General features: G+C 48.5%; 1 protein-coding gene across 1 annotated transcript in view; it reads left to right on the forward strand.

Annotated features, from left to right (window-relative positions):
- PIP4K2C (phosphatidylinositol-5-phosphate 4-kinase, type II, gamma) overlaps positions 1–26412 on the forward strand; it is a 59946-nt gene that overhangs the window by 17200 nt on the left and 16334 nt on the right. The window contains exons 2-6 of the mRNA XM_015421661.1: positions 1744–1841; positions 7068–7164; positions 10165–10311; positions 15921–16067; positions 23897–23935. Of these exons, the coding sequence (XP_015277147.1) occupies positions 1744–1841; positions 7068–7164; positions 10165–10311; positions 15921–16067; positions 23897–23935 (528 nt within the window). The remainder of the gene's footprint in view (positions 1–1743; positions 1842–7067; positions 7165–10164; positions 10312–15920; positions 16068–23896; positions 23936–26412) is intronic.

Below are 26412 nucleotides of genomic sequence, written 5' to 3' on the forward strand. Positions count from 1 at the left end.
AGATTGAGGAAATTACAAGTTGGTCAGTCTAACATCCATACTGGGTACGTTGGTAGAATCCATCATTAAAGATAGAATTAGTAGGCACATGAACAAAAGGTATTGAGGAAGAATCAGCATGGATTCTGTAAGAGAAGATCTTGTCTCACTAATCATTTAGAGTTCTTTGAGGGGGGTGAGAAAACATTGGACAAGGGTGACCCAATAGATGTTTACCTAGACTTCTAGAAAGCTTTTGATAAAGTTCCTCATCAAAGGCTCCTAAGTAAACTCAGTAGTCATGGGATAGGAGGACAAGTTCTCTTGTGGATTAAAAATTGGTTAATTAACAGGAAACCAAGTGAGTATAAAATGGGCAGTTTTCACAGTGGAAGGTGGTAAGCAGTGGGGTATTGCAGGGCTCGGTACTAGGTCTGGTACTTTTTAACGTGCTCATTAATGATTTGGAGTTGGGAGTAAGCAGTGAAGTGGCTAAGTTTGCAGATGACACGAAGTTGTTCAGGGTGGTTGAGAACTAGGGAGGACTGTGAGGTGCTCCAGAGGGATCTGTTGAGGCTGGGTGAGTGGATGTCAATGTGGCAAATGAGGTTCAACGTGGCCAAGAGATCCAACATGGCTTCTCTTATGTTCTTATACCTGCCCCTCTCTCCCTCACTCCTTTCTGCCTTCATGGTCATCTGGGAGGCCTGCGTCTGAAGTGATCAGAGGGCTTGGCTCAGGAGAAGGAGGTGGTAGGATGCTGATGGTGCAAGAGTAGATCACACTGTCACAGACTGCAGGGGATTGATTCTGCCTTTTGGCGTTCTTTTGCATAAAGGAACAATCTGCCCACTCAGAGTACACAACAGGGTTAGGGGTTCTATCCACCTTCCTTGCTTGCTCTGACAGTTTTCCATTTGCAGGGAGTTCTTAACCTAGGCCAACATTCCCAGATGCCACCTTTCACCTGCAGTCTGAAGTGGTGCACTCTGTTCTACCATCTCACACCTTTCACCTCGTTCCCTTGCAAGTTGTTAAGTTGTACTTTCCTCTGAACCAAAAGCACCTCTTCCTCTGCTTGTGAATGAGAGGGTGTTCGATAGAAGCTTTCCGGTAGAAGGAGAGCAGAATCTGGCCTACTCTTGGCGCTAGGGTGCTGTGGCAAAGCCCCAATCTAGCCTGCAGAGCCACACCTCTGGGCTTGAACACTGCAGTCGCAAGAGCAGGCACTATAAGTCACAGTTTTTACCTCAAGGGTGTTACCTTGAAATAAGCTCTCCCTGGACAAATAAAGGATTCCAAGCCATTTATCTGAGTATTCTTGTCTATTATGGTTAAACATGTCAAAAACACAAGAGGAAATCCTGCCTGAGGTTTCTGTACTGGGGGCGGGGGCCGCACCTGTTCTTGTGGGCTTGTGAAGATGTTCTGACTGGTCCAAGGCTGCTTGAAAACGGAGGATATGACTTGAGGGAGGAGTGCTTCTCAAGGTAACTCTGGCTATATCCATTGTTGCGCCTAATCCCATGAATCACCCAGGTGTCATGACTGGCGGTGATGTGGCGTTGAGTCGTGTGCCCCCTTCTCCATAGCTGGAATTCTGGTCTACATGCTGCAAGCCAAAGCTTCCTTCTCAAGCCTGTGCCCAGGTTTCAGCTATGAGAGCTGTAGTGGTGGGGTTCCCTGAAGGGGCACTGTGGCAGACTGACGTGATTTCCTGCCAGAGAAGTCAACTGCGCTTTACCTCTGCTTCCCCCACTTCAGGTCAATGAGCTGAGCCAAGTCCCCCAGCCGGTGATGCTGCTCCCCGATGACTTCAAAGCCAGTTCCAAAGTGAAGGTGAACAATCATCTCTTCAACAGGTGAGAAGGGGCCAGGGTCTGAAGACGCAAGGCCTTGAGGCCCTCTGAAGTTTTTGCCCAGCCAAGCAGTTCTGCCCCAGCATCTTGGACAGGACTGTGTCTGGTTGACGTTAGAAGAGATGGGAATTAGATCCTGCCACCTTTAGTCACGCCGGGGATCTGGCTTCTCTTTCACACATGTGGCCTTGTGGTCCTTTTACCCTGTAATCTTCTTTCTGTGTATTTCCCAAGGCCTTTTGGATGTGCCTCCTTGCTTCCATCAAACACCCAGTGGGTGTCAAAATACTAGCAGCCCTGATGATGTTTGTTTGTTTCAGTCCTGCCTTTCCATCCTAGTTTGGATCCCCAGGGTGGGACAGGGGTGTCTAGTCAGTTGGTACACCGGTCATCCCCAGCATGGCATCCGTGGCAGCTTCCAGTGTGTTTCCTGGTGCCTACTGACTGCTTCCGCAGAGCAAAGGACTGTTCCTTGCTTTTCTGCATTTCTCTTGGGGTAGCCGGTGCTTCAGAAGAGCCTAGGAGTCATCATCTTTGTGTTGGCAAGAAACACTTCCCTTTGGAAACAGCTGCCTTCGTCACAGGAGGATGCTCGGCTTGGAACTTCTTACAATCTTGTGGAAACCTCCACTGTGTTGTGGTTGGATCCCCTGCCCCAGTGGCAGCCATTTTGTTGTGGCCCCCGCTATCTGCTCTCAACGTTTTAAAAGGCCATGCAGGTTCTATACGTTTGGGAGCCTTTATTTAATGCAGTAGTTGCGTTTTCTCCATCATTTCTGAGAACTGGAAATTTTTAAATGGTATGAAGAAATATATACACTTGACAAATAGACTCTTCATACTGGTGAAATATAATGGCAAGGAATAGCAGGGTAGTCCTGTCTTTGCATAACTGTGATCCTAGGCTGGAAAAAGCATGTGTGCTGTACACTTAGACAGTGCGCAGAACACAGTGAGTATTTAACTTTTTCAGAATTGTGTCTCTGGGGAAACTTCTTCCAGTTCAGGGCTTTGCTCAAAAATCAGGAAAATAAGAGCCTGCTAGATCAGGGTGTACCATCTAGTCCAGCATCCTTTTTCGCACAGTGGCCAACCAGTTGTCCTGAAGGACTAATTAACAGGACGTAGAGGCCAAGGCCTTCCCCTGATGCTACCTCCTAGCACTAATATTCTGATGGCTTTTTGCCTCTGTGTTTGAAGGTTTCCTTTACTCATGGTGTCTAGTAGCTCTTGCTGGATCTCTCCTCCAACAAACCTGACTTCTAAAGCCATGTGTGCTTGTGGCCATCGCTACCTGCACTAGCAGTGAATTCCATAATTTTACTCCTTGTTTGTTTTTTCTGCCTTGAACCTGTTTGCCCATCAACTTCATTGGGTGCCCCGAGTTCTAGTATTATGGGAGAAGGAGAGAAAGCTATCCGCTTTCTCCATCCCATGTGCAATTTCATAAAACTTAGTTGTCTTTCCCCTCCTAAATGGAACTGTCCCAGTTTCTTAATTCTTTACAGATAGGAAGGTTGCTCCAACCCCTTGGTTGCCCTCTTTTGATGAAGTTCCTGAGAATGGGGAGGGTGGCGTGACATACAGAAGGAGAACCTTCCTCTGATCACCTTGGTATTCATGTCCTGAGGGCACTGCACTAGATGTTCTGTGTTCTTTTCATTCATTCATTCATTCTATTAGATTTATAACCCGCTCTCCCGTAACTGGCTCAGAGTGGGTGACATCAATTTGTGAAACATACATCATTCTAAAACATTGAGAAATACAATAAATACACTAAAGTATTATAATAATTACAGTTACAATAAATACAATAAGATCCATAAAATACATGCACCACTATACAGCTAACAGATGGTGTAAAATCCTATGGAGGGGCAATATATAATCGTCTGACAGGGGAAGGGTAGGGGAGAGATGAGAAAGGAGGTCCTATCTGTATTGTGAGTGAGCTACATAGGGTGTGTACGTGACTTGTGGATGCTGGCATGGAAACTTTTGATCCCCAAGAAAGCTCTGTGCTTATAGCCCCAAGTTATTGACAGAGTTTGACAAATAACACATTTGGGGAAATCACACTGTCCAGCCACACACACACACCCCGGGCAGTGTTTCCTCTAAGCTGAGTTAGTGTGAGCTAGCTCATAGTTTTTTAGCCTCCGGCTCACACATTTTTGTCTTAGCTCAGGAAGGATGGCTCCAGAGCAAACTAATTTATGCAATAGCCAAATCGCTCACTCAGGACTGTACCACTTCAGAAAGGTGGTGGATAGCATCATTCAAACCCTTCTCTAAAAGCACATAGGAAGCTTCTCTCTGGGGGAAGGGACTTTTTTTGTTCCCTCCATCTCCAGATCTCTAATTATTAGCGGGAAGGGAAGCCTTTTCTCCCTGACTGATATTGTATCCAGGCACATACTGCTGGAGGATTACACCATGTGCTACAGGAGGCTAATGGGGAGAAGATTATGAGCCACAGATTACTGAGATAATGCTTACATTGACTGGGTAGCTATTACTTTGGTAAAGCCTTGTTTCCTTGTCGGCCTGGCTTTCTGATCCTGAAACAGTAAGGCCTTTGTATGTATGAGAGTGGCTTGTGGCAAGGCTGTAGTGGGGATGAGCCTGTCTCCTAAGCATGAGAAAACAAAGGCTGAATGGGATGGGCCTACGAGGAGAGAGTCCAATTTGTTTGTCCTTCACTTTTTCCACAGTGGGCACCCAAAGCAGTTGTTGAACATGGGTCTCCCCTCCTCCGTAACAGAGTGTTGAACGGGATGGGCTATTGGCCTGATCCAACATTGGCTTTTCTTATGTTCTTAACCTCACAATAACAACCCTGTGAGGCAGATTAGGCTATAAGCACAGACCTTTCTTGGAGATCAAAAGCTTTCATGCCAACATTCACAAGCAGGTTAGGCTGAGAGAAGGCGACTGGGTCCATGGTCTCCGTTCATCCATTCTACCCTCACAATAACAATCCTGTGAGGCAGGTTAGGCTGAGAGAAGGCGACTGGGTCCAGGGTCTCCGCTCATCCATTGTACCCTCACAATAACAACCCTGTGAGGCAGGCTAGGCTGAGAGAAGGCGACTGGGTCCATGGTCTCCGCTCATCCATTGTACCCTCACAATAACAATCCTGTGAGGCAGGTTACTCTGAGAGAAGGTGACTGGGCACATGGTCTCCCCTCACCCATTGTACCCTCACAATAACAACCCTTTAGGCTGAGAGAAGGCGACTGGGTCCATGGTCTCCGTTCATCTATTGTACCCTCACAATAACAATCCTGTGAGGCAGGTTAGGCTGAGAGAAGGCGACTGGGTCCATGGTCTCCGTTCATCCATTGTACCCTCACAATAACAATCCTGTGAGGCAGGTTAGGCTGAGAGAAGGTGACTGGGCCCATGGTCTCCATTCATCCATTGTACCCTCACAATAACAACCCTGTGAGGCAGGTTAGACTGAGAGAAGGTGACTGGGCCCATGGTCTCCACTCATCCATTGTACCCTCACAATAACAATCCTGTGAGGCAGGTTAGACTGAGAGAAGGTGACTGGGCCCATGGTCTCCACTCATCCATTGTACCCTCACAAGCAGGTTACTCTGAGAGAAGGTGACTGGGCACATGGTCTCCCCTCACCCATTGTACCCTCACAATAACAATCCTGTGAGGCAGGTTATGCTGAGAGAATGTGACTGGCTCCAAGGTCTCCGCTCATCCATTGTACCCTCACAATACCAATCCTGTGAGGCAGGGTAGGCTGAGAGAAAGAGTCTGGGTCCATGGTCTCCCCTCATCCATTGTACACTCAGAATAACAATCCTGTGAGGCAGGTTATGCTGAGAGAATGTGACTGGCTCCAAGGTCTCCGCTCATCCATTGTACCCTCACAATACCAATCCTGTGAGGCAGGGTAGGCTGAGAGAAAGAGTCTGGGTCCATGGTCTCCCCTCATCCATTGTACACTCAGAATAACAATCCTGTGAGGCAGGTTATGCTGAGAGAATGTGACTGGCTCCAAGGTCTCCGCTCATCCATTGTACCCTCACAATACCAATCCTGTGAGGCAGGGTAGGCTGAGAGAAAGAGTCTGGGTCCATGGTCTCCCCTCATCCATTGTACACTCAGAATAACAATCCTGTGAGGCAGGTTATGCTGAGAGAATGTGACTGGCTCCAAGGTCTCCGCTCATCCATTGTACCCTCACAATACCAATCCTGTGAGGCAGGGTAGGCTGAGAGAAAGAGTCTGGGTCCATGGTCTCCCCTCATCCATTGTACACTCAGAATAACAATCCTGTGAGGCAGGTTATGCTGAGAGAATGTGACTGGCTCCAAGGTCTCCGCTCATCCATTGTACCCTCACAATACCAATCCTGTGAGGCAGGGTAGGCTGAGAGAAAGAGTCTGGGTCCATGGTCTCCCCTCATCCATTGTACACTCAGAATAACAATCCTGTGAGGCAGGTTATGCTGAGAGAATGTGACTGGCTCCAAGGTCTCCGCTCATCCATTGTACCCTCACAATACCAATCCTGTGAGGCAGGGTAGGCTGAGAGAAAGAGTCTGGGTCCATGGTCTCCCCTCATCCATTGTACACTCAGAATAACAATCCTGTGAGGCAGGTTATGCTGAGAGAATGTGACTGGCTCCAAGGTCTCCGCTCATCCATTGTACCCTCACAATACCAATCCTGTGAGGCAGGGTAGGCTGAGAGAAAGAGTCTGGGTCCATGGTCTCCCCTCATCCATTGTACACTCAGAATAACAATCCTGTGAGGCAGGTTATGCTGAGAGAATGTGACTGGCTCCAAGGTCTCCGCTCATCCATTGTACCCTCACAATACCAATCCTGTGAGGCAGGGTAGGCTGAGAGAAAGAGTCTGGGTCCATGGTCTCCCCTCATCCATTGTACACTCAGAATAACAATCCTGTGAGGCAGGTTAGGCTGAGAGAAGGCGACTGGGTCCATGGTCTCCCCTCTTCCATTGTACCCTCACAATAACAACCCTGTGAGGCAAGTTAGGCTTAGAACCTTTGTTAGATCCACTAGTGTTTTTTTAGCTGCAGGGGATTTTTTGTTACATGGGAGCATTCAAAAATATCATTTGCTGTTCAGCTGGATGCAGTACAGTGCTTCTTAACTGCCTTGAAGCTCCTCATTCTTCCACCTTTGTAGATGGGGTTCTCCATGTAGCAGCTGCTTCTTTCTGTCTCTCCTGCAGGGAAAACTTGCCCAGCCATTTCAAGTTCAAGGAATACTGCCCGCAGGTCTTCCGCAATCTCCGGGAACGCTTCAACATCGATGACCAGGATTATCAGGTGAGCAGACGTCTCTCTGTTTTCAAACACCGAAGAGTCTAGTGTGGTAGTTCAGATACCCAGCGAGGCAATTGCCTGCTATTTTTCCTGCAAGTTTAGAGGTTTAAAACACAGTGCTGTTGGGCACTGCTGTTGTAGGACTTCCTGCTCAGAGATGCCTGCCAATCCAGTTCATGCCTTTCTTTTAGAGACACAGTTAAAAATGTTCTTGTTTCGGAAGGCCTTTTTCTGGTTTGAGAGAAGGATGAGGGGCAGGTGGGTGTTGTGTCTAATTTTGTGGATTGGTACTGCTGGGTTTGAGGGCTTGTGTGTGGGATGATTATTTTTAATGTATTTTTGGTGATGTATTTGCTGGCCTTACTGAAGTGTTTTGATTCCCACAAGTCACTCAAGAGAACCCTGGCTGGAAAGCAGAATAGAAATTCCCATAATAATACCGACCTTCAGAGGAGTGAATTTGGCAAGTTATAAATTGCTCTACCTGACTCATAGTAGCTAGGTGACTGGATTACTGTTAAGCTCAGCGGATGAATGTTTCAGGAAGCTGTCTTGAGAAAAGTTGATATAAGAGGCAGTCTGAGCTGGATTGCTTTCTTCCCTCAGGGTACTCAAAACAGTATATGTGGCGTTCTCTGGCAATTTCTCACCCAGGTAGTGGCCAGTGCAGGCTCTTGACTGGCCTTAGCTAAAGGTGTTGTATTTGTGTGCCATGTTCTGACACCTCAGTGGTTAAGAGACTGAGCCAGGTTTCCAGTTTGGCCAGGGATCCTGTAGGGTTTTTTGCCATCTTCTGAGCATGGAGCAGGGGTCACTGGGAGTATGGGGAGGAGGTATTTGTGAATTTCCTGCATTATGCAGGGGTTGAAATAGATGAGCCTGGAGGTCCCTTCCAACTCTATGGTTCTATGATTCTACACATCAGGAAGTTCCTGGTTCAAATATCGATCCTGGAATAATCTCACTAGATGGGTTTAAGCAAGCCCCCCCCCCAATATTGGGTTATATTCAACCAGCTCTTCCTCTGGTGAAAAAGAAAGAGAGGGGTCCATTTCAACCACCCCAAAAGGTGTGCCGGGGATCATGGGACCTGCATGGACAAAAAACACATGAGAGGGAGACTGTAGTATAAGAAAAGGCACAACAGTGAAGTACCTTACAGAGTTGTCGTAAGGATAGCAACAAATTGAATTCTGAAGTTTGTTGGTCTTATTTCAACAGTTGGGGGTCAATGGGCCCTCTAAGCTGTGGAGTCTTGTGAGCAAAAATTCTACTTTGTGGGCTACTGGCATTAAAGTTGTGAGTGAGCGATTTGGCTACTGCGTAAATTAATTTGCTCTGGAGCCATCCTTCCTGAGTTGAGACAAAAATGTGTGAGCTGGAGGCTAGAAAACTGTGAGCTAACTCGCACTAACTCAGCTTAGAGGGAACACTGCTTGGGGTTTAATACTACCAGTGCTTTAACTGATAATATTGTGGCTGTGAGGTGCAGCACCTGTTTTGCATGCAGACAGCCCCTTGTTTAGTCCCTGGCATCTCCAGTTAAAAAGGATCTTGGGTACCAGCTTGGTGGGGCTACCCCTTCTCTGCCTCGGGCCTCAGAGGGCTGCTGTCATTCAGGGTAGACCATACTGAGCCAGATGGACCAAGGGTCTCCCTTCATATGTTCAGACCCTAAGTTCTGTAAGATGTGAGAAGATAACCTTGGACAGAAAAATGTCTTACCCTTTCCTAAGAAGACTGGTTCCTGAGGCCCTTTGTCTGTACTGGTATCCACCTCAGTGGAGGCATCCATCTTGGTTGACCACGGATCCTTCGGTGTTCGGTTTCCAGCGGGCTAGGAGGAAAATGTCCTGCTGTTTTAATGGCTGGTTAATGTGTGAAAATGGGCAGTTGAAGCTTTTCATGGCATGGAGGCCAGTAAACATACCAATAATAATAATAATAATAATAATAATAATAATAATAATAATAATAATAATAATAATAATAATAATAATAATAATAATAATAATAATAATAATAATAATAATAATAATAATAATAATAATATGCTGTCAAGTTGTGACTGACTATGGTGACCCCTCAAAGGCCAACCCTGCTTAGATTCTAAGCTGCAATACTAACTCAGGCTGATAGTAGACGCCGAGGTGCAAAGCTGTTACCTTCCCACCAAAGTTGTACCTATTTATCTACTTGCAGTTTCTTGCTTTCGAACTGCTGGGTTGTCAGGAGCTGGGGCCAGAGATGGGAGTTCACTCCGTCATGCACTCAGGTCTCGAACTGCTGAACTACCGACCTTCCAGCCTGCAGTTCAGCATCTTAACCACTTGAGCCACCGCAGCTCCATGCTCGGGCTGTTAGCATTCCATTAAGCCACTACTAAAAGGACAGGGCAGGAGACTTTTCTCCAGGGCTATTCTGTATGGATCCCAAAGGACTATGGTACAGAAGGAAGCCCCACCGCTCAAGCTGTGAAGTCTTGTTGGGGAATCAGTCAAGCTGAATTCTAGGGGTGTGCTTGTTGCCTCATAACTGCTTGAAGCCAGCAGATGGTGTGACAGTGGAGGCATTCATGGAAGGAGAGTGCTGCTTGGCCTTTTCCTTGGATTCTTACTTCTTTATATGGCTAATTCAGAATTTGGGAAAGGGAAGAGCAATAAAGGTTTCTGGAAAGGAGATGGGAGAATGAAAAAGCCCCGCCAGCAGTCCACCTCTTCTTGAAAACATGACTTTCCTATAGTTCCCTATTTCTTCTTCAAGCTCCCGTAGATGGACTTACCTTGCAGGGGTGGCTGGTGAGAAGGAGCCTTCAGAAATCTGCCTACCCCTTTGGGCCCTTTCTTCCAGATGTTCCACTGTGCAGCCCCTGCTCTTAGCCTGGCTTCCTGCATTGTAGGCTGAAGGAACCAGGAGGGGATTCCTAAGTAACCAGCCCTCCCAGAGTTGGAGGGACAGTCTGTGGTGTGTTGCTACTTCATTTTCTTTTTTTGACCCTTCCAGGTTTCATTGACACGCAGCCCCCCTACCTACGAGACGGAGGGAGGCGGGGGGCGCTTCCTCATGTCTTACGATAAAACGTTGGTGATAAAGTTGATCTCCAGTGAAGACGTGGCTGACATGCACAGTCTCCTCTCACATTACCACCAGGTAAGGTTAGCTGGCAGGCCTGGCTCCTTCCACGGGCAGGTAATGTGTTCTGTGCTGGAAAGAGAATCCAAATTCTGCCGCAAGAAGAGCCTCATTCTGCAATCTGAATCAAATCTCGAAAGCTCCTACCCTGAAAATCTTTAAGGTGCTACTGGACTCGGATCTAGCTCTGATATTCACATAGATGCAAATGGGGAACCCACGAGAACTTACAGGGAACAGCTATTGTTTTCACTGTCTCCCCACCACCCCATGCACACACCCTTTTGCTCTGTTTTCCTGCCTTCTCCTGCCTTATTGTCAAGATGAAACTATTGAGATCTCAGCAGCCATTTAAGTTATCTAGGTAATCCAAAACAACTACCAAGGTCTCATGAGGTAGTCCCATGAGACCGTGGCACTTCTAAACTTATTCTCCCCACCCTTTTAAAATCTGAGGTTTTTTAAAAAAAATAATTACAAAGCACATCGAAATTCTAGACAGTGTGCTGCAATGGAAAACATGAGACCTGGCTCTCTAATTCTGTTCATGGCCAGTGGTCATAGACATGAAGAATACTTGCAGAGCTAGCTATAGAAATCACTTTTGAAATGACTGTTGTTGTTCAGTCACACAGTCGAGTCCGACTCTTTGCGACCCCATGGACAAGATCTCGCCAGGCCCTCCTGTTTTCCGCCGTCCTCTGAAGTTTGCTCAATTTCATGTTCGTTGCATCTATGATACTGTCTAACCATCTCATCCTTTGCCGTCCCCGTCTTCTTTGACCTTCAGTCTTTCCCAGCATCAGGGTCTTCTCCAGTAAGTGCTCCCTTCTCATTGGGTGGCCAAAGTATTTGAGCTTCAGTTTCATTATCTAGCCTTCCAGGGAACAGTCAGGGTTGATTTCTTTTAGGATTGACTGATTTGATCTTCTTGCAGTCCAAGGGACTCTCAAGAGTCTTTTCCAGCACCATAGTTCATAGTTCATAGGAATGACTGAGGCCATTAGAAATATTGACAATAGTACAATACCTTTTCCAGTACTTATCCACTGAAACGTATAAAAGATTAATCTTTTTTAAATTCTGAGGTGCTCAGTTATAGCATGTGGCCGATGGCTTTAGGTAAATGAAGAGTGAACTGAAACAAAAGTCGCACTCACTACCTTTATTAGGACCAACTAAAACACTGCGGTGTCACAAGAGAGCTTTTAAGGTCACCAGAATGTTAAACCAAAAAAATGAATAAATACAGAAGGGGATATGGGCATTTCAAAGAAGATCTTTCTGAGGTGCTCAGTTATAGCATGTGGCTGATGACAAGGTTTTAGGTAAATGAAGAGTGAACTGAAACAAAAGTCGCACTCACTACCTTTATTAGGACCAACTAAAATGCTGCGGTGTCACAAGAGAGCTTTTAAGGTCACCAGAATGTTAAACCAAAAAAATGAATAAATACAGAAGGGGATATGGGCATTTCAAAGAAGATCTGCAGCTAGCAATCAGATGGAGGGGTTAATGCAGGTCAGACGGTGGTGCAAGCAAAAATCTCCGGTTGCTGCCATGTGTGCTGGGAGTGAAGGAACGATGGCTCTCCTCTCTTTCATAATATTAAAGGCCAGCGGATGTTCAGATCTGCCCCATGCACTAAACTGAACATGCACATCCCTCGTAAGTTAGAGCACAGAGGTAAAGGGAGCCCTTGTAGCCCTCACATCAGAGGAGCTGGAGGTTAATTTTAGGTTCTTTCCTAGGCATAGAAAGAAGAAGATGACGACGAAGAGATTGTATTTATACCCCGCCCTTCACTACCCAAAGGTGTCTCAGAGCAGCTTATAAACTCCTTTCCCTTCCCCTCCCCCCACAACAGACACCCTGTGAAGTAGGTGGGGCTGAGAGAGCTCTTGACAGAAACAGCTCTTTTTCAAGAGCTTGCCCAAGGTCATCCAGCCAGGTGCAAGTGGAGGAGTGGGGAATCAAACCCGGTTCTCCCAGATTGGAGTCCGCGCACTTAACACTTACACCAAAGGGGGACCAAAAGTTTGTGGCCTCCCACTAGAGCAGGGGTGTCAAACATGCAGCCCACAAGCCGCATCTGGCCCTTGCAGGGCTCAAAACCGGCCCCCAAGCAACTTCCTTCTCCTGCTTCCTTTCCCAGGGCTGCTCTTGCAGCTGCACCCTAGTTTGCTTTCCCCCCCAGCTTTCTCAGTGGCTCTTTGTTTCCTGCCTCTTGCCTCCCTCCCTCCCTCTGTCTCTTTCTCACACACACACACAGTGATACAGAGAGCCTCATGGCTGCTTCATGCCAGAGAGATACAAAGACAAGCCTGCCTGCCTTCCCCCCCCCACCCCACACACACAGCTTCTGCTTTCTTATCTGGAGCGGCTCCTCCTCTTTTGGGGGGAAAGGGAGGAGGAAGAAAGAGAAAGAGAGAAAACAAAATTGGAGTCTCAGCTTTAAGACCAACAGCGTTTTATTCCAGATATAAGCTTTTGTGTGCAAGCATACTTCTTTGGTTATACTTTGGAGGGAAGGAGGGAGGGTGGGTAGATAGATCCTTCTGATAAGCATAGTGTACATTGAGGAAATTATTTTGGCTTATTCTGAACACTTTTTTTTTTAGTGATTGGATTTCTCTGTTCCTATCTGGATTTATTTTCTTTCAAAAAGACCCTGATTAGCAATTAGAACACTTGGATCTTGGAGAGTGGAGTGATTTCAGATGCCAAATGATAATAGCACACATTGGTAATGAGACAGAAAAACTAGGTCTCAATTCGTTCCAGGAGGATGTATTGTCTTGCGCTTCATTGTCAATTGCAATTCAGCACTCTCTCTTTCTAATCTCCCTCTGAAATTCCTTTGTAAGAGCACTGCTACTCTTAGGTCAGCAACTGAATATTGTAGTTTCTAATGTCAGACTTATGTCCAGGGGTCATTCCGGAGAAAAAAGAGGTGCAGGAGCTCATTAGCATAACTCATTTGCATATGCCACACCCCCTGACATCACCGGACGTGTGTCAGAAGGCAACACCCACCACTCAGGCTCCACTGGACTGTTTTGGATTGATAGCTAGTGGGGAGGGGGGGACGTGCAGATCTGTCCTCGCAGAGGAGGGAGAGCTTGTACCTGAATAAAGTAAAGGTAAAGGTTCCCTTGCTCGAAAGCCAGTCGAATCCGACTCTAGGGTTGCGGTGCTCATTTCCGTTTCCAAGCCGAAGAGCCAGCGCTGTCCGAAGACATTTCCGTGGTCATGTGGCCGGCATGACTAAACACCAAGGCGCCCGGAACGCTGTTACCTTCCCACCGAAGTGGTACCTATTTATCTACTTGCAATTTCTTGCTTTCAAACTGCTAGGTTGGCAGGAGCTGGAACTAGAGATGGGAGCTCACTCCATCATGTGGCACCCGGGTCTCGAACTGCTGAATTACTGACTGTCCACAGCCTGCAGTTCAGCGTCTTAACCACTTGAGCCACCGCAGCTCCATTAAGACCCACTAGACAAGCTTTAAAAAGCATTTGAAGTCATCTTGGTCTTAAAGGTGCCACTGGACTGTTTTGGACCTGGGGGTCGGGGGGAGCTCTGCAGCTTACCTGACTGCTTCTTGCTCTGACTGAGGGCTGCTGGGAGCAGGGGGTGGGGCTTGTTGCATGTGCCCGCCCCCTGGACTCTTTGCTGCCAGAGCTCTGCTCCTGTGCGCTCCTGCAGGAAATGACCCCTGCTTATGTCCATCCTCCTGGACTGAATCCTCCTGGATGGCATTGAGACCTAGGTTTCCTATCTCATTACCAGTGCTGATATCTTCACCCGTACTTCCCCTCTGCATATCACACCTAACACAATCATGCCTGCTATTGCCATTCAGCATCTGAAACCATCTTTATAAAGTTTATATCTCTGGTACCTTGTGTTACGTTTTATATCACGCCTGGCCCGGCCCAACAAAGTGACATTTATGTCAGATCCTGCCCTCATAACAAATGACTTTGACACCCCTGCACTAGAGGGTGTTTGAGCTCTTTGGAATCATCGCAAGTGGAGGTTCAAGTGCCATTTCACCAAAGGCGGACTTGGCGCTCATAAAAGGGAGCGATTTTGTGACTGAAATAATCCTCTGCAGCAGGAGTCCCCGGCCTTTTTGACCCTTTCGGGACCTTCTGAAATGTGACACAGTATGGTGGGCACAAGAACAAAACGGCTTCCACAGGACGGGGAGCCAACGGCAAAATGTCAGGGTGAGAGGTTAGGCATAACTCCAATAGTAACTCTTCAACCTTTCAGACGGAAGTTCTGTTTAACAGGATGCCTTTTGATCCAGACAGCCAGTCAGAAGCCCTGTTGGGCACGAGCCCCACCTGGCCCTGCCCACTTTGAAAACGCTTGGTGGGCACCAGGAAAGGTGTTGGCGGGCGCCAGGGACGCCCCCAGGCACCATGTTGAGGACATGTCCTCTTCAGCATAACTTTGCTTCGGAGGTTCCAGTTAGCCAAGAATTGTGGGGTAGTTTTTGTTTTTGCAAGCGCGGGGTGGCTGAGGGTAAGCTTGCAGATGAACGAATCGGACCTGGATAATGGAGTAAGAGGGAGTGTGTGGGAAAGAACCGTCATAACCAGAAGGGTTACAGCACTGAAGTCTCTCTGATCCTGGGCACCAGAAGCAGACTGTGCTTCTGGAATGCCCACATAAGTGCTGTCCACACATTTCTCTTTAGACCTTGGAATTTGGTTTCAAGTGATTCTGAAATTCTCAAAGAGTGCCACTTTTAGTATCCAAATCCCCCCACAAAGGGCTCAGGAGATCCTTCTAGAGGAGGGGTCCCCAACCTTCTTGAGCCTGTGGCACCTTTGGAATTTTGAGCAGGGGTGATGAGCGCCCCCCCCCCATAATGGCTTCCACAGGAAGTGGAGCTGAATGCAAAATGGCCGTCTCGGGAGGTGGAGCCAAATGGAATACTTCCCTCTTCACACCTCCTCACACCTCATAGGAAGAAGGATATTCTGAAGGGGAAATAGATATTTTGAAGGAGAAACAGAGCCACACACTGACTAAGGGAAAGCCCAGATGTTTACCAGTGCTCCTCTTCCTCCACTGGAAAACCCTTTGATTTGATCTGTCCTCTCCACGTTGCCGTCACCCTCTGGTCTTCTGCAGCTTTTTCTCCAGTGCATTTTCGGCTGTGCGAGCGGTTAGTCAATGGCCCTCCGTGTCTTCTTGTTCCAGTATATCGTGAAATGTCACGGGAGCACCCTCTTGCCCCAGTCCTCCAGTGGAAAACCCTTTCATCTGAACGAGGGCAGCCAATTGCAAGCCAAACCTTACAATGGCCCAGCCCACTTTCTGAAAAGTTTGGTGGATGCCAAGGGAAGTACTGGCAGGCACCATGGTGCTCATGGGCACCATGTTGGAGAACCCTGTTTTAGATGCTGTCTTTAGCTGATTTCCATCTAGCTCAAAAGCAGGAGCTTGTAGTCTGAAAAGTGGACCCTGACATAAAGACTCAGCTCCTGTTTCCAGATTTATCCTCTCCATAGTCCCGTCATCCTCTGGTCTCCTGCAACTTTTTCTCCAGTGCATTTTAGGCTGTGCGAGCGGTTAGTCAATGGCCCTCTGTGTCTTCTCGTTCCAGTATATCGTGAAATGTCACGGGAGCACCCTCTTGCCCCAGTTCCTGGGGATGTACCGGGTCAGTGTGGACAATGAAGAGAGCTACATGCTGGTCATGAGGAGCATGTTCAGCCACAGGCTGACTGTCCACCGGAAGTACGATCTGAAGGTAATGGGGCCGTTGGGGGTGTGCCTGGTGGTGGGGGTCCCATTTGTCGAGCTGTTGCATCTCCAGTCATCTCCGATCGAAAGCGGCGTGGGCTTTGGGAATCCCTGGCTTAGGTTTTTCAGTGCTTCACAGTGAGAGGCTGTATCAAGAACTGATCTGGCAGTCGGCGGTCAAGTGACAGCGTTGAGTTTTTACCTTTTTGGAGGCTTGGGCCGCGAGAGAAACAGCTGTAACACTGTTTAGTTTGTTTTAAAAGGCATTCTGTTAAACACAGCTTCTTCCTGAAATGCTGAAGAGCGATTGCTTAGTTATGCATTACCTCAGTTCGATATTTTGTGTTTGGCTCCACCCGCTGAGGCAGCCATTTTGCGGTTTGTACCCACCAGTCTGTGCCAAAATTCCAAAGGTACCCAAGGCACAAAAAAAACCCTGGGGACCCCTATTTAATGTGAAAGGATGGTATGAACACTAAACATGGATAATGAATCCCTCCTCCACACACACAGTGCTCACACAAAAAGCTAGCATGGCCAGGGAAACACTTCTGTGTTTTATAGATTCCCAGCCATACTCCATGGCCATGCCTGGCTTTCAGCACTCACCGATTTCTAGCTCGTCCCCTCCTGCCCTACCCCATTCTTTCAGTAAGATTTGGGGGAGAGGCTGGAGGTGGCAGAGCCAGGGTAGGGAGTATGAGAAAAGGGCCGGGCAGGCCTGCCAAAGTAGGTCTCCTCTCCTCTATCCTCACAACAGCCCTCTGAGGTAGGCGAGGCTGTGTGTGCATGTGACTGGCCCAAAGTCACCCAGCAGGTTTCCGTGGCAGACAGACCTTCGAACCCGGGTCTCCTGGATCCCAGTCTCACCTTTCTCTCTGGGTAGCCACCTCCTGTGTTTCCGTTCTCCTCTGTAAAATGTGAGTAATACCATGTAGAACAGCTGTGAGGACGAGAGCTAAAGGTTTTGATCCTATCCCTTTGGCCTCGGTGTACTTCTCTCCAAGCACTGAGGGGGCAGTCCTCCACTGCAGAGTTCACATCCTCTCACGCTAGGCACATCTTCTGTTTGCGCAGTTCCAGTGTTTTCCCTTGAGCCCAAAGTGCCCAGTGCAAGAGGACGTAAGCTCTGAGCCGGTGTTCTCCCTAAGCTCTGCCAGCCCCCAGCGCACAGATCCCCAGCTGAGCACAGGGCCAGAAAAATCCCGCCCCCGCCTCCAACCCGGGGTTGCTGCTATGCCGCAGCCCACCCTACCTGGCTTCCTCCATCACATGGGGGGGTGGGGGTGGGGGGGAGGAGAGAAGAAGCACAAAGCCAAGCCTCCCCGTCCCTCACTGGCCAAGGTCTCCTTCCCCACCCTGGGGAGGAAGGGAGGGGGAGCTGCCAGCCATTTAAAGCGAACAGCTGACAGGAGGGTCCACCGGTCAGCTCTCCACTCTAAACAGTGGGAAGCCATTTCAGCGGAGCGCTGAAACGGCTTCCCGCCATTCAGAGTGGACAGCCAGCCGGCGGGACCTGGCGGTCAGCTGTTCACTTTAAATGGCTGGCAACTCCCCCTCTTCCTTCCTAGGGGAGGAGATGTCGGCCAGTGGTGGTGGGGAGGCTTGGCTTTGTGCCTCTTCCCCCCCCCCCATGGAGGGAGCCAGGCAGGGCAGGTTGCGGCACAGTGGCAGCCCCGGGGAGGGAGGTGGGGGAGAGTTTCCTGTCCCTGTGCTCGGGAAACTTGCCCTTTAAAATGAACAGCTGATGGGGGGAGGCCTTCCTTCCTTCCTTCCTTCCTTCCTTCCTTCCTTCCTTCCTTCCTTCCTTCCTTCCTTCCATTTTTTTAAAAATATAGGCTCAGTGGGAAGGGCGGGATATAAATTGAATAAATAAATTAATCAACTTTAATCCTAATAGGTCTTTTGGCTCACAGAGCAGAATTTTGGCTCCCGAGCCTCCACAGCTTAGAGGGAACATCGGCTCTGACATGGATCACTGACCAACTGGCACCCAGAGATAATCATAGATGGAGCAAAATTATAGGATCCAAGCCCATAATGTTTTTGAAACACTTGCTATTAACTGTAGTTGGTTACTGTCCAGGGTGCTTTACCTCATGTAACCAAGTACCATCCTGCCCCCCCGCCCCGCGGGCTCTGTGTCAAATGACACCCATGGTTCGATACATGGCACGGAGCATAAGGTTCCTGCTTAAATGATCCTGGGTCGCAGGAATGGGAGAAGCATCTGCCTCGGGTTCCTATTAGTTGATGGGATGGGGCTAGTGAGGGTGGACCAATGAGACACTGGATAAAGTAGCTCTTTATCTCTCCGGAATCTCATGTGTCAAAATGCTTGAATTGCCTAAGCATACATACAAGACCAGTCCATGGGCTGTAAATAAAGTAAAGTAAACATGCAAGACCATACATTTATGCTCAGCATCACGTTTACTACCCAGTGCGCAGTCTCTAACACCATTTAGAATCCTGCGGCTCTCTCGCCCTGATCGACAGCCCCGAGCGCCAGCACCTGCTTCACGCACATGTCCTATTTTTAGGCCGCAGTGGGCAGTTTTCACTGATTCCCTTTTTCCTGCTGCAGACTCCTCTTATGACAGTTCTTAGGGTCTCCTATCCCCCCCCGGAGCAGTGTTTCGTGGAGATGAGTTGGAACAGGGAAATGGGAAATTTGAAAACTTAGTCTAGATCCAGCCTCGCGTAAGCTGCTGGCACCACCGTAAGTAGCAGAAAAGGCCAGGGATGGGTAAGCAAAGGGAAAAGGCAGAGGTTCATTGAGCCTCATACTGCCTGTATAGCCGTATCTTACTGAGGGTCAGCAGTTCAGCCACAGCTTCAGAAGAATGAGGAATATCCCCCCCCCTCTAACTGCCTCAAAGGGACTGCGCAAGAGTCAAATGCAGGACTGCATAAAGCAGCAGTGGGATATCTGTCCCGTGCAAAGAAAATTCTGAATTTCTGCCTCGACGGAATTCTGCGATCTGTATAAACTGTCATCGTGTTGCAGAACTGATTCAGTTTCTGCAAGCCATAAAGAGGAGCAGGGAGTTACATTGCACCACTGGAAATCCTGCTCTCTTACACGGGCAGGTATGCACTTGATCTTCTGAGAATTTTATCCCACATCCTTTCAGGCCTGTTGTCTTTGTAGCCACAGAGACTAGAAACCTGTGAGTGGGTGTGCGTGCGTTTAATAAAAGCCAAGGTTCTCAGGGTGCTGATTTCCGTGCCCTAAATCCTGTGCATGAAACCGTGGAGTCCCTGGAAAATAAGCAGCATTCCTGATGAGCCCGACTTGCCCACCTTTGCACGAGGCTTGCAAAGTAGTATTCTCAGCATGCGAAGAGATCGGTGGGGGTGGTTAGATATGGTTGGGTCCAAACTTGGCTCTAATCCTTTTGAAGGTGAAGGGAAGCCTGCGCTAGAAAGAGGGGGTGGCATCGACCCAGGGCAGATGCTTCACTGGACGAAAAAACACAGAACTGAAAAAGGCTTACACCGAAACAACCCATCTTTGTGCTTAACAGGGGCTGGGTTTACTGATCTTGCATTGTGGCCCTTTTAGGCATTGTCGGACGTCGGCGTCGCTTTCGGCTAAAACCGCTTTGAAAGCAAACTGAAAAGTGGCATAACTAATACCTTCATTCCTGTAGATTTGCCTGCCTGATCTGCCTTAAGGTTCCCCCTTTAAAGGTTCTCCCCATCCCATCTTTTCAAACCTGTGCTCAGAGCTCTCCTGTTCCGTGAAGCCTTTAGGTTTATCCCCTTAGCCTGCCTCTCCAGCTGAAGCAAAGCATTAAGTCTGTGAATCTGCATTCGCTTTTGTTTGTTCCTTGTGCAAATATGCCTTTCCCTCCCTCCGGCTCCCTCCCTACCCTTTTCTGGTATCTAAATTTAGATGTGGGCTCCTTGGAGCAAGGATGTCTCTTGCTTATGTTGTTCTCCGAAGCCCCGTAAACTCGGGTGGCACTTCAGAAATAATGAAGAATGAAATAACTAGCCCTATCTCCCAAGGCAGGAACCTTTTAGCCCCACCTTAGAGATTGCTTCTAAAGTCTGAGATGACTCTTTGGTCTATGCCAGGCATCCCGTTCCTTTTGAGCTTCTTCCAGCCATTGCTTTATCAAACCGATTAAAATGTATTTGGCTCAACTTACATCTCCTAAGAAAGGCACCCGGTTCTGCTTTGAATGCTGTACGCGGCTGAGGAGCCATTGCTCACTCCCTTGGTGATCTGGGCACTTCTGCCAGCCGGCTGAATGTTTGCTGTGGCTCGCTGATACAGCAGCCCTCCATGGGTGGTCGCTCTCTGGAAACGTTGCAGAAATCTTCACCGTACGCCGAACCGAGGCATCTTATCTCACTAGAATACTGACTCCTTTGTATAAATCGTGTGTCACTCTGCCAAACGATAAATACATAAATACCTTAACATAACTTGCAGCTCCCGACCCAGGACGAGTATTAACTAGCTTAGCACAACTAGCGAAAAGGGTCTTTGTGGCTCTTCCTGCTCATATATGAATTTTGCATGATTACTCTCTGCTTCCTGAATCTCACGATCCCTTGACCCTGCTGTTCATTTGGTTCTAAACCTTCTACATAAAATAGGGGCAAGGCGAGGGGCCGTGGCTCAGTGGAAGAGCCTCTGCTTTGCCTGCAGAAGGTCCCAGGTGTAATCTCCCGACATCTCCAGTTAAAAGGACCGGGCGGCAGGTGATGTGAGAGACCTCTGCCTGAGACCCTGAAGAGCCGCTGTCAGTCTGAGAAGACAATACTGGCCTTGATGGACTGATGTCCTAATTCAGCATAAGCAGCTTCATGCAGGAGGATTCACTGATAGTGTCTCTTACACTGGAGTCTTGGGGCTCCTTACACTATGTGGTTTATACAAATTTAGAGTCCAGTGGCACCTTTAAGACCAACAAGGGTCTCTGATGGACTGTACTTCCCGGTCCTGGCAAGTGCCGGGCAGTGTGTGGTGTGTATGCTCTCTCCCTTCCTTCTTGCTGTTGCAGTGAAAATGATTCCACTGTCCTCAGGGGGGGATTTGTTCAATACATGACTGATTCCAAATGCAAGGTCAGTTACTTGTTGTGTACCGGAAAACTTCAGCCTCTCGCAGATAGAAAAGCGGGATGGATCACGTCCGCCCCGGCTCTGCCGTCACCCACCGCTGCACCTCATTAAAGCTGACCCCAAAGCGAAATCTCCTGTGGCAAGGTTATATAGAGCTTTTTATAGTGGCGTTAACTAGGGCCTCGTTCGGAGCTGCCGGCATTTTAAGAGGGGTGTGGGTGGAGATTGAGCCACAGGAGAAATCCAGCTTTGTCTGGAGGACTGCAGCTGAGGTGCCTGTCACAAAGAGGGTGCATTCAGCTTAGGTGTGGTTGTAATCAGTTCTGCAGGCGATGGACATGCGGCACGTATTGGGCTTGCAATAGTGCTTTATTCTGAAATTAATACGGTCCAAGGAAAGGACGTCACTGAGGTTTCAAATGGGGGTGGGGACAGAAAGTGTGCTATATGCGTGACTGTGGGAAACCGGGCAATTTGGGTTTCTGTGTTGTACCTCCTCGTTTTGAGTCTTGTGTCAACAACAGTTTTAAAACTATCCATACCGGCACAAGGACTAGATTATTATTTTTGTAAATACAAATTGTGTTCCTGTAAAAGGCACCTACATTTTCAAACCTATCCATACAAGAACAAGGACTAGATTATTATTTCTGTTAAATACAAATTGTGTTCCTGTAAAAGACACCCGTCTTGAGAGGTGTCTCCATGCCTCTCTTAGAGTACTGCAGGTCCCCTTGAATGGAGCACTCTTCCTTTCTGCAGCCACAAGACGGTACCTGAGGTCAGTGATCCCCCATTAAGGGCACCAAGGCACCTGCCAGTATTTCCTGGTGCCCCCTTTCTTTTTGCCCAAAGCAAAGAGCTGTTCATGTATTGGATGAATTCCCCAGGGGTAGCGGAACCATTTCATTATAGCCACAAGAAGACAGGTGGGGGGAGAGTGGGTGTGTGTCTATAAACCACACACTGAGTAACAGTCGCTGGGACAGGAAAGTACAGGCCATCAGACTGTATAAACAACCGACTTTCTTCCCTCATTGGAGGAGAAGTTGCTTCAGAAGAGCTCAAAGTTATCACTTTTGATTTTGCTGGGGGGGCCGGGCGGGTGTATCAATTTACAGATGGCTGCATCTGTTATAGAACGCTTGATCTGAAACTTCCTAACCTTTTGCCATTGGCCCCAACCCCCATGGTGGCCATTTTGCGGTGGTGCCCGCTGCCTGTTTTGAAATGAGCACCTGGATTTAAGTCCACAAGTCACAAGATTTTATGGTCCCGATGCTCAGATTCTACCGTCAGATAGCTTGTGGCGGGCTAGTTAAAAGCGCTGCCCTGCAATCACTGCTTAGTGGGCGAAAGAAAGGGGCACAGGGCAAGGAGCGAGGGTGGAAGTTAAGAGAAGCAGACTTTCCAGATGAGATGAGGTGGCCGAGGAAAGTCTTTGGAGGGGATGACTTGAGAGAGAGAGAGAGAAGGCGAGGCGTGAGGAGCATCATGGGAGAAGGCGGGGGTGGGAGAAACATACCAAAAGGGCCAATAGCAGATGGGCCAGGAGCTGACGAACTGCTGTTGACAGGTGCTCTCCACGCTGAGGCCATCCCCCTATCAAATCTGCTTTATGGTGAGAAACCTTTTCTTAAAAGGAGAAGCCACAAAGCTGGTGTCCAATGCCTGTAGTTTGAGAAGGGCTGCTCAAAACACTCAAGCGGTGTGGGCTTGAGGGCTCTCCTTCCCAACCAGACAGCTAAAGTCCTTGGTAAACAAACCACTGCTAGGGACTTAGTGGGACAAGCTTGGTTTTGGCTACATCACGAACTCCTCGGGTAGCCAAGTCATACTCCCTCAACTCCTCTCCCCCCCCTTATGTGAAATCAGGGGGAGGGAATAGTTGCATCCTTTTATCGGTGGAGCGAAAAAGACTGCCATTCATTTGCACGGAAAAGTATCGCACACAGAGTGCTTCTTTTCGGAAGTATGTTACACCCCTTTGATTTCAAACGTTGGCTTGGATCCCCTGGAGTGCTTCCACTGGCAGAAAGTAGCCAAGTCATACTCCCTCAACTCCTCCCCCCCCCATGTTGCATCCTTTTATCGGTGGAACGAAAAAGACTGCCATTCGCCCTGGCTGCTGTTCCAGGGGCGCAGGGAGGCTGTCTCCCAGCAGCAGAATTTAGGGGGGAGCTTTGGGCCGTGGTGGAAAGAGGAAGGTGAGCAAATCGTACTTTGCGAATGGGAAAAGGCTCCTGGGAATCCAAGCCTGTGCCTGGAGCCTCTCTGGAAGAGAGAGGAGCAGAAGTTCCCGTAAAGGCGCTCAGCAGAGACGGTGTGTTCTGCCGCCTGGTGCACGCTGCCTTTCCCAGAGGCAGGTTTTATGACTGGAAATCACGATCGGCTTGCTGACAGGAACCACGTTATCCGAATTGTTTCTGTTGTCTTTGTCTGACCAAGGCAAGGTTTTTAATGTTTAAAACTGCATAGTTCTGCTGCTGTGCAGTTCAGCATGAGCAGCAGAATGTGCTATCGCTAGTTTGATATGTTTCGTGTGATATATTTTAATGGTACATTTTGATGATCTTTTATGTATCACCCCCCACTGGTTTTTGTGGTGACCTTTGGCTTTTGACAAACTGAGCCAGATGTAAGGCGAGCACCGTAGTTGTTCGGCTTCCCCCGATAAGGTCTTCTGTTTCGGCTTGTGTATTCAGTCCTACACCTCCTTGCACCTAATCCTTGTGTTTCTGCTTTTTCTTTTAGGGGTCTTTGGTATCCCGTGAAGCGAGTGATAAAGAGAAGGTAATGGTCCCTCATAGCTGGCTGCTGAGGGGTGTGTGTGTGAGGGTCTTGTCACCCCTGTGCTGTTGATTTATGTTGGTCCTGGGAGACTGAACCGGCATAATCCCCGCTGAACAGCTTCAATCCAAACACCTAGACTGAAGGGGAATGTTGCAGGAGGAAGCTGCAAGGTATTTTTATGTACTTCCGTTATACCCCACCTTTCTTTCCTATGGAGGACCCAAAGTGGCTTATATCATTCTCCTCTCCTCCATTTTATCCTCACAACAACCCTGTGAGGTAGGTTAGCTTGAGAGTGTGTGACTAGCCCAGCAGAATTCCATGGTGGAGTGAGGACTTGAACCTGGGGCTCCCGGATCCTAGTCCAGGGGTCCCCAACCTTTTTGAGCCTGCAGGCGCATTTGGAACTCTAACACAGCATGGTAGGTGCAGCGGCAAAATGGCTGCCGCAGGAGGCGGAGCCAGCCACAAAATGGCTGCCACAGCTTACCTTCAGTCACACAGTGAAGATCCTTTTGCTGTGATGGCAGAGGATGCCAAAGCAATATTTTTTTAGAAAAATCTGTACAGCCAATCACAAGCCTTGCTGGACAAAAGCTCTACCTGGCCCCACCCACTTCCTAAAAACACTTGTCGGGTACCAGAAAAGGTGTTGGCAGATCACCGTGGTGCTCACTGGTTCCACTCTGGGACCCCTGTCCGACTCTGACCCTTTAACCAGTACACCACACAGGGTCTCTAGTAGAAGTAAACCCAGCGAGGCACAGTCACAGAATTCACAGAATTTGGGCCTCTGTTGATGCCAAATTACCGGGTGACAGAACTGGAGGCCAAGGGAGGCTAAAGCTGAAGTAACGATGGGCCGCCAACACAAAAGGGGATTTGACTGAGTTGCAGAAGTCATATCAGTGGAGGGAAGCCTCCATGCTCAGAGGCAGCAAACCTCTGAATACCTGTGCTAGGAGGAAGCAACATTAGGAGAAGGCCTTGGTCTTGATTCCCTATTTGCTGGCCCTGCGTGGGAGCTGTGTAGCTGCTGTGAGAGACTGGATTGCTGGACTTGGTTGGACCATCAGTCTGTCCCAGCAAGCCCGCTCTTATGTTCTTTCCCCCACCCCTTCCTGCCTTTGTCTTCTGTCAACCAGTTTGGTGTAGTGGTTAAGTGTGCGGACTCTAATCTGGGAGAACCGGGTTTGATCCCGCACTCCTCCACATGCAGCTGCCGGTGTGACCTTGGGTCAGTGACAAGTTCTTTCAGAGCTGTTCTCTCACAAGCAGTTCTCGAAAGAGCTCCTCAGTCCCACCTACCTCGCAGGTTGTCTGTTGTGGGGAGGGGAAGGGAAAGGAGATTGTAAGCCGCTTTGAGACTCCTTCAGGTAGAGAAGGGCGGGGTATAAATCCAATCTACTCCTCCTCTTCTTCATTTTCCTCTTCCTCCTCCTTCTCCTTCTTCCATATCTCAGAATGATTTCTACAAAGCCTTCTCTTTATTCCCTCCCCACCCTGCTTTACATAATACCATAACTAAATTTTAACACTAAATGACTTTCGCTTTCCATTGTATGTCACCTTCATTTCCCCCTCTTCTCTGCTTTCATCTCCCTCATCATAATTTAACGGGCTGCTTTCCAGTGTCGCCGGCTCCTCCAAATAGGATCTCTCTCCCCTGTAGTGCTCCGTCAGCAGGAGTTCCGATTTTAACTAGAACACTCTCTTTCTCAGTCGGAGTCAACCATACCAGCAGATTTACAACATACACTTAAAATAATTTCAACCCCGTTTTGAACATAGTGTGTCGCTTCTTACTTTTTTAAAAAAATGGAAGGTAGAGTTCTTTTTATTTCCCCCGATGGTATTTTTTTGGGGGGGAGGGGGGCACTTCAGGCTATGATAGGATAGGGGTTTTAGGCCAAGCCTTTTGTGTGTTCTGCAGTTCCATCAAAGCACACAACAGCTACTCTGGAGCATTGTTCCCTCTAAGCAGTGGAGTCTTGTGAGCAAAAATTCTCCTTTGTGAGCTACTGACATTAAAGTTGTGAGCAAGCAATTTGGCTACTGTATAAATTAGTTTGCTTTGGAGCCATCCTTCCTGAGCTAAGACAAAAATGTGTGAGCCGGGGGCTAAAAAACTTTGAGCTAGCTCACACTAACTCAGCTTAGAGGGAACACTGCTCTGGAGCGATAGCCACATGAGTCAGCGGCCTACAATGAGGAGGGGAAAAGGGGTGAAAATGTACTTCCTGCCTCTTCCATCAGTGGAGCTGTGCTGGTGGGAGAAGGGAGTGATTTCAGCCCCTTAAGAACATAAACCTGCCGGATCAGACCGGTAGTCCGTCTAGTCCAGCATCCTGTCTCACACAGTGGCCAACCAGTTCTCCCAGAGGGCCAACAACAGGGCATAGAGGCTGAGGCCTTCCCCTGATGTAGCCTTCCAGCACTGGGATTCAGAGGCTGACTGGCTCTGAATGGGGGTTTCC

The sequence above is a fragment of the Gekko japonicus genome, unplaced genomic scaffold, assembly GCF_001447785.1.
Source record: "Gekko japonicus isolate JY-2015 unplaced genomic scaffold, Gekko_japonicus_V1.1 scaffold2398, whole genome shotgun sequence".
Taxonomy (NCBI): Eukaryota; Metazoa; Chordata; class Lepidosauria; order Squamata; family Gekkonidae; genus Gekko; species Gekko japonicus.